This window comes from Sinocyclocheilus anshuiensis, unplaced genomic scaffold, assembly GCF_001515605.1.
Source record: "Sinocyclocheilus anshuiensis isolate Anshui unplaced genomic scaffold, SAMN03320099.WGS_v1.1 scaffold480, whole genome shotgun sequence".
NCBI lineage: Eukaryota > Metazoa > Chordata > Actinopteri > Cypriniformes > Cyprinidae > Sinocyclocheilus > Sinocyclocheilus anshuiensis.
The window spans coordinates 41,758-49,934 of record NW_015555743.1 but is presented as its reverse complement, the minus strand read 5'-3'; the positions used below and the strand labels follow the sequence as shown (position 1 = coordinate 49,934).

Below are 8,177 nucleotides of genomic sequence, written 5' to 3'. Positions count from 1 at the left end.
AATATGCACTGATTCTTATTTAAGCTACAAAAGTTATTTAGGTAAGAGCAGTGAGTGATTTTCTCTTTGTCTTTAGTTCATGGCCCCAAATAGTGCAAGCCGTAGCGATATGCATATTGCGATATGTACATTTGCGATATTTCGATATATTGCACAGCCCTAGTCTCCACAAACATATTCAGCAGCACAACTGTTTTGAAGCTGGAAATGTCGCACACATTGGTTCTGAATCCAGATGAACAGCAGGAAATCACCAGTGAACTCCGGACTCACCCGAAGCCTCTCTTACAGTTGGGATGCTGGCCTTCGTTCTCCAGCGCCTCTGGGATTCCCATCCGGCTGTTCCCGAGCCCTTCTCCGTCCCTCCAGCCCTGCTTCTCCATCACACGCCGGCCCACTCCCTACAACACACACACACACACACACACACACCATTGATCAGTTTTTATTTTAATTATTGACAAAAAGTGTAAATATAATCATAAATCTTAATTTATTAATTTATAAAAAATATACATTAAATCATACAATTATAAAATGGTAAATCTTAATTTATGAAAAACACATTAACACTTTTTAATTTTAATAAAAAAAATTAAAAAAAAGTAAACGAAATCTTAACTTTTCAAAAATAAAAAAAAAATACAAAGTATAAATGGTCACAAAATAAAATCAAATGTATGAAAAATGACATGTACACTTTTTGGTTATAAAAATTTGAACGTAAATACAATATACTAAATCTTGCAGTGAATGAAAGGGGTCATGGACTGAGAAACCAAATTTCTCTTCATCTTTTGACATGTAAGAGGTCATTGTAATGTAAAAGCATCCTGTAAGTTTCAGAACTCAAATCTTTCTCATTAGATTTGATTTCTCATCATTTCTCATGTCGCCTCTGGCTTGCTTAGTTGGGGACACTTCATTTCCAGCGATACCGTTGACTTGATTGCAAAGATACTATTTAAACTGAGCTGGATGTTGACATCACTGAATTCAATGATGAACTGTCTTTAACTGAAAAATTAGTGTTTACTATTGTCATTTTGCATTATTGACACACTATTTTCCTAATTAATGCTGTTCAGTTGCTTTGACACAATCTGTATTGTTAAAAGCGCTATATAAATAAAGGTGACTTGACTTGACTTGACTTGACTCATTAGTCTAAAAACAGCTGATATTGAAGCCAGTCTGCCAAAATGACAGCTTGTGGAATGTGCCACTCTATGATGTAATAGTGTGGATCAGTGTTGCCAACTGCTTTCAATTGAAAGTAGCTAAAACTGGTAGCTAAATGTCACTAGATGACATCACAATGGCAAATTCACTGATCTATATAAAGATGAAGGTAGATCAGTGGGCAAGATGAGAACTTAGATAAGGTTTGTCCAAGCAGTTGCTATATTTGTCCCTAAACTTTTGAAAAAAGTCTCAAAAGGGGCGGGGAAGTCGCTAAATTTAGCTACAAAGTAGCTAAATTGGCAACACTGCACCTACCTACTTATTCTTTATTGGTGCTTGCGAAGCAAAGTATCTATATTAATATTACTGGTTCTTCTTTAGCTCTATTCGTTCCGCATCATTTGCGCTATGGGCTTATGTAGTTCCTCCCATTTTCAACTCTGTGCTTATTGTCTTCTGTCTTCCAGATTGTATTTCCACAGCATGATGGTACGATCTTACAGCTTTATAAATGAACCGTTTGTATAAAAAATGTCCTGGTCTACTTACATTTGTTATGACATCCGCTTTGAAGATTACAATGCTCATGATAAATTTTGTTAACTCTACAATAAGTAAATCCACTTCACCAGCTAATTACTCTTCAACAACAGCGATGCTATAGAAATACACAGAGCTACTGCAAAAACGGAAGTACAAAGACAAAATTTTAAAGATGCCGATTGTTTCTCTGACTATAAAGCTATAGGTTTTAGTCCTAAACCGCAGAAAAGTATCAGCATTCTCAGATTGTAGGAATTTCCGATTAGTTAATAAAATGGCGATTTTCAATTTAAATTAAAATTTTTCAATTAAAATAAGTTACATTTTACATGCTGGATATGCTGGACACTTGTTGGCTGATTTTTCCTCACTATCTGACACAAAAAATCCATTAAAGTTGTCATGAACTGACAAATCCAAATTCCATTGATCTTTTGATATTTTAGAGGTCATTGCGCTATAAAAACATTCTGTAAGTTTCAGAACTAAAAACTTTCTTGTTAGTCTAAAAATGGCGTATACTGAAGCCAGTCTGCCAAAATGACAGCTTGTGGAATGTGCCACTCTATGATGTAATAGTGTGGATAAGCACCGCCTCACTGCCTGTTTGGCCCCGCCCACCGACTCTACATCACTGCCTGTTTAGCCCCTCCCACCGATTCGACATCACTTCCTGTTTAGCCCCGCCCACCGATTATACAAAGCTGCCTGTTTAGCCCCGCCTACCAATTCTACAAAGCTGCCTGTTTAGCCCCGCCCACCGATTCGACATCACTTCCTGTTTAGCCCCGTCCACCAACTCTACATCACTGCCTGTTTAGCCCCGCCCACCAACTCTACAAAGCTGCCTGTTTAGCCCCGCCCACCGATTCGACATCACTTCCTGTTTAGCCCCGTCCACCAACTCTACATCACTGCCTGTTTAGCCCCGCCCACCAACTCTACAAAGCTGCCTGTTTAGCCCCGCCCACCGATTCGACATCACTTCCTGTTTAGCCCCGTCCACCAACTCTACATCACTGCCTGTTTAGCCCCGCCCACCAACTCTACAAAGCTGCCTGTTTAGCCCCGCCCACCGATTCGACATCACTTCCTGTTTAGCCCCGTCCACCAACTCTACATCACTGCCTGTTTAGCCCCGCCCACCAACTCTACAAAGCTGCCTGTTTAGCCCCGCCCACCGATTCGACATCACTTCCTGTTTAGCCCCGTCCACCAACTCTACATCACTGCCTGTTTAGCCCCGCCCACCAACTCTACAAAGCTGCCTGTTTAGCCCCGCCCACCGATTCGACATCACTTCCTGTTTAGCCCCGTCCACCAACTCTACATCACTGCCTGTTTAGCCCCGCCCACCAATTCTACAAAGCTGCCTGTTTAGCCCCGCCCACCGATTCTACACCGCTACACCGCAAGATACTCTGGGGTCCGTTCTTCGTACCTCACTTAATACATCTGAGATGATTTGAAAGATTCCAGATCTAGTAATCGTGATAACTGATCTCTGGCTAATTTGGTTCTTCAAACAAATTTGCGGATCTGATTAAAATATCTGGATTAAGTTGTCTAAGATTAGAGCGTTTTCTCGTGTTCCCCGTAAAGGGCAGATGTATCGATACTCGAGACCACGATCAGAAATGCAGCGACTAGCTGGCGGCAAGACAGCAACGTAATGACATCATATAATTAAAAAAGACACCAGACGAAAAAAACTTGACAAATTTCTGGAAACTGCCAAGCGAACAAAACTACATAAATGCAATAATAGATAAATTAAATGTGCACTGTTTTTATTTTTTTTAATTAATGCATGACTCATATTAACTGTACAGCATGTGTGCAAGACTCCAATACAATTATAAAGTAATTATTTCATCACGAATAAATTTTTCAACGAGTAAACCTGGCAGTGTCTATAGTGTTATAGATGATGACAACACAACATTACAATATTTTTTGCATCAATTTTTAAATTATTATTATTGTAAATTACTGTCTCTGGATCAGTACGGTACTCTTCTAATAAAGTAGCAGTGGCTGGGACAGATTTAAGTATCAGTTCTGCTTACAAAGACGCGATCTAATCCTGTTTACATTAAATAAGCTGCTCCCGAGCAGGTTTAAGCTTAAGGACCTGTTGCTATGATGCTATGATGAGCTTCGAAGAACCAACCAATCCAAGATCATGCCAAATCATCAACAATCAAATCCAGCTAACTGAGTTAGCGACGAACGAAGAACAGGCCCCTAAAGACAGCAAGATGCTGTTCAGTGCCAAGTTGTAGAAAAACAGAGTTTGCCTTTCCTTCCTTCTGATCCCAACATTAGGAACATTAGGTTCTGATGAGGGGGTTAAAAACAGGACAGAGAATAGCCTAATACTTCTAAATTATGATGTTTTTTTATGTAAAAATCTTGATAACATTATAAGTGCACTAGGGCTGTCAAAATGGCTGAAAAGCTAAATTCGAATTTTGTACTTAAATATGATCAAAATTTGAATTATATTAGAATTTAAAATGCATCATTTCAGTTAGGGTGAAGAAAAGCTTTTGGCTTCTCTCTTGAGGCCACAAGAGGGCGCATCGAGCAAAATATTACTAATGCACTTTTCTTCAAAGCACGAGATAAAATTACTATCTGTGAAAAAAAGTGCATAATGTTATAATTTTTAAGTTGCTTAAACAACTATAAACAAAACAGCATCATGTATGTATGCATAGTTTTGTGCGAGACGCGAGTGCAACGGTGATAGATGTCCCTCTAGAAAATGCAATAAATATGCGTTCTGTGTGAACGGCTTGGTTTCAGTTTTGACGTAAACAACATCTTCCCCGCATTGATTGTTCTCTTTTTCTGCAATATTTTGAATGAACAACGTAGCAGCGCCGCATCTAGTGGCTTCAACTGGATTGGCTAACAAAAGCATTAAAATGCAATGACACTTACATCGTCATCGCATCTCGTGTGCCACTGATAAGGCTGCCTCCTTAATGCACACCTCAAATTCGGATTTTTATTTTAAATTCGACGAATATTCGAAATTCAAAAAAACCATTTTACAGCCCTAAAGTGCACCTCAGAGAACAAGTCAAGTCACCACTATTTATATAGCGCTTTTTACAATGCAGATTGTGTCAGAACAGTACAAAATAAACAACAAAGGCAGTTCTTGACCCCTTTAAAAACGTCCGAACCTTTGTAAAGCGCTCAAAGCTGCCGATTTTCTGCTGGCGTCCCGGCAGACCGTCCAGACCGTCCCGCAGCCTCCTCTCAGACCGCATGCGCACATAATCTCTGGCGTCCATATCGCCTCCGTCTGAGCAGAAACACACACAGTCACAGTCACGTCTGATGCTGCTCTTCTATCACAGCGCTCACAATGATCTGATCATGAGCCTTTACCTTTGTCATAGTAGACGCTCATATCCACGTCCCAGTCGTCTGCTGTTTGCTCGTCGAAATCTGTGCAAAATCAAAGAGAGGCAATCACATCAACAGAGTAATTCATAAATATACGCTGGCAATTATGAGCGCACTTTGAGCATCTTTCCTATTCAGGGCCTTTTTAAACTTGTCAGCTAGGCAAAATTATTGGTTTGTTAAAATGCTAGAATAACGTGTGACAGTCTTGATAAAATCAGTAAGAAATGTGTTAAAAATTACAAAACTAACCCATAATGTTTTATTTATAAATGAATAAATAGTGTTTGAGTTTCCAGGATTAATTACAAAAACTGTATAATTTCCAGCTATTACTGTGAAGTTTATTAACCAAAGTTATATGAATATATTAATGAATATATGAATTGTTTAAAACAAGCATTCCTGAAAATATAAAAATGATAAATGCAAATATAAAATGATATAAAACATGTAAAAATTATATAAAATAAATAAAATATAAAACAAATCTTAATTTCAAATCTCAAATTTATAATTGTTAATATTAATTATAAATTTAATATTTTAAATTTATTTTAAAAATCAAAGTTTAAAATTTTAATTCTAAAAAATATGTAAATTTAAAAATAATACCTTACTTTATGAAAAAAATATATATACTTTTTAACTTTTAATTCTAAATATTTTTACAAAATAATAATAATAATACAAATATGAAAAAAACTAAAATAATAATAATAATAGATATTACTTATTTATTAAAACATAATAAATATTTATAAAAATGATACATATTTATATATAATAATTAAAAATCTACACAAAAAAAAATGAAAAACTTCATCTATTTTTGTGATGGGACCAATTACAATATTGGCATGGCAAGTAGAAATCTGTACTACTGGACCAACAGAAACCTTTCAGTATGAACTCAAAATAGCTGTTTCTACCTCCTTCCTCCTCCTCGTGCCAGAACTGAGCGTCTGTGTAGAAGACGAGGCCCGATCCGCCCTTCTCCCACTTGAGCTCGATCTCCTCCTCAAACAGCCTCTCTTTAGTGCGCTCCTGACTGGTGACGTCCTCGTGGAGGGCCTCGTGACGCTCCCACTCCTCACAGCGGTCATCGTCCTGCAGAAAACACAGAAATCATACAGAAGTTCATCCAGACGCAAAAACATTCGAAAGCCCCTTTACATCACTCACATGAATGCACGACACTGGGAAAAAACAGACTGAAAAGTCTTCAGAGTACAAGGCCATTACATCAGGGTTTTAATGATTTTTATATATAAAAATATATAATAAATTAAATTTTTCATGTTTTCAATTATTTAAAATTTGGAAAAAGATGACTTAAATAGCTCAATTTGGAAATAATTAATCATTCTAGAATGAGCGAGGTGATTTTGTTGGGAAGTGTACCTGCATAGAAAAGAATTTCATAAATTAATAATTTTAATGTAATATTTATCCTTTAAAACATGAAAAAAATTAAAAAATAACCAAATAAATAAACAGGGAAAGTGTTAAAATAAATAAAATAAAAATGGCAATGCATTATTTTAGGGCTGAACAATTAAAAAAAAAAAAAACATGAAAAACTGTAGTGTTCACACTTTGGTTTATTCTTTACAAAAACTATCTTTCAGATTTTTTTCAAGTCTTTTTCAAAGGCTACATTCCCACTGTTTCTGACCCATTCAATATGACTATAAAATCATAATCATGGATTAACATATTAGGTTTTAGAAAAGATTTTATATCAATTAATTTGATAAATTATATAAATTCCATGAATAAAAAAAAAAAAACATGAATAATTAATGAAATAAATAAAATTTATATTCAAATATAAAATGATAAATCTTGATTTATAAAAAAAAAAAAAAAAAAAAAAAATTTGATTTATTTGAATTTCATTTAAATCGCAGCCTGTGCAATATGACAACCGCACTAAGCCATATCGCAACATAAATTTTATTATTTTATCATGCAGCCCTAACTCACATCATCAGGGTCGGACAGCTCCTCTTCACTTCCTGCTTCCTGTGACTCTTGATTGACAAGTGGAGAACTGGGCGGGTCCTCTTCATCTGCCTGTGAGTTTGTGGGCGTGTCCTTATCTACTCTCTGTGAGTGGGCGTGACCTTATATACTCTCTGTGAGTTTGTGGGCGTGTCCTTATCTACTGTCTGTGAGTTTGTGGGCGTGTCCTTATCTATTGTCTGTGAGTTTGTGGGCGTGACCTTATATACTCTCTGTGAGTTTGTGGGCGTGTCCTTATCTACTGTCTGTGAGTTTGTGGGCGTGTCCTTATCTATTGTCTGTGAGTTTGTGGGCGTGACCTTATATACTCTCTGTGAGTTTGTGGGCGTGTCCTTATCTACTGTCTGTGAGTTTGTGGGCGTGTCCTTATCTATTGTCTGTGAGTTTGTGGGCGTGACCTTATATATTGTCTGTGGGTTTGTGGGCGTGTCCTTATCTACTGTCTGTGAGTTTGTGGGCGTGCCCTTATCTACTGTCTGTGAGTTTGTGGGCGTGCCCTTATCTACTCTCTGTGAGTTTGTGGGCGTGTCCTTATCTACTGTCTGTGAGTTTGTGGGCGTGCCCTTATCTACTCTCTGTGAGTTTGTGGGCGTGTCCTTATCTACTCTCTGTGAGTTTGTGGGCGTGTCCTTATCTACTGTCTGTGAGTTTGTGGGCGTGCCCTTATCTACTCTCTGTGAGTGCGGTCGCACTGGCGCGACCACCGCATTGTTTAACTCATAAGCGCTGCATTTCTGTTGCATGTGAGAAACATCAAACGACAAACGAAACTGAAAGCATAACGAAACAGCGCTTAGAGAGTATGCTCGCCGCGTCAGCACGAGCGCGAATGTGCGTTAAACGTTCTGTAATTTATTAGTTGGTATATAATACAGCATGTGGTGTGTGCCATGTCTCATATTATTCGTTTTTGTTAAACGTTTTATAAGCTAGTTTGTCATTGTATCTTAGGCTACTGATTTATTGTTGTTGTGCTTTTTAATTAAGAATAACAATGA

At 37.3% G+C, this 8,177-nt stretch overlaps 1 protein-coding gene across 1 annotated transcript in view; it reads right to left on the bottom strand.

The window, feature by feature from the left end:
- The window catches only part of gpatch3 (G patch domain containing 3), a 14,202-nt gene that overhangs the window by 2,018 nt on the left and 4,007 nt on the right, over positions 1 to 8,177 (bottom strand). Inside the window, exons 3-8 of the mRNA XM_016466890.1 lie at positions 7,380 to 7,841; positions 7,141 to 7,251; positions 6,084 to 6,261; positions 5,134 to 5,193; positions 4,926 to 5,047; positions 274 to 401 (exon numbers count right to left, since the gene is read on the bottom strand). Of these exons, the coding sequence (XP_016322376.1) occupies positions 274 to 401; positions 4,926 to 5,047; positions 5,134 to 5,193; positions 6,084 to 6,261; positions 7,141 to 7,251; positions 7,380 to 7,841 (1,061 nt within the window). The remainder of the gene's footprint in view (positions 1 to 273; positions 402 to 4,925; positions 5,048 to 5,133; positions 5,194 to 6,083; positions 6,262 to 7,140; positions 7,252 to 7,379; positions 7,842 to 8,177) is intronic.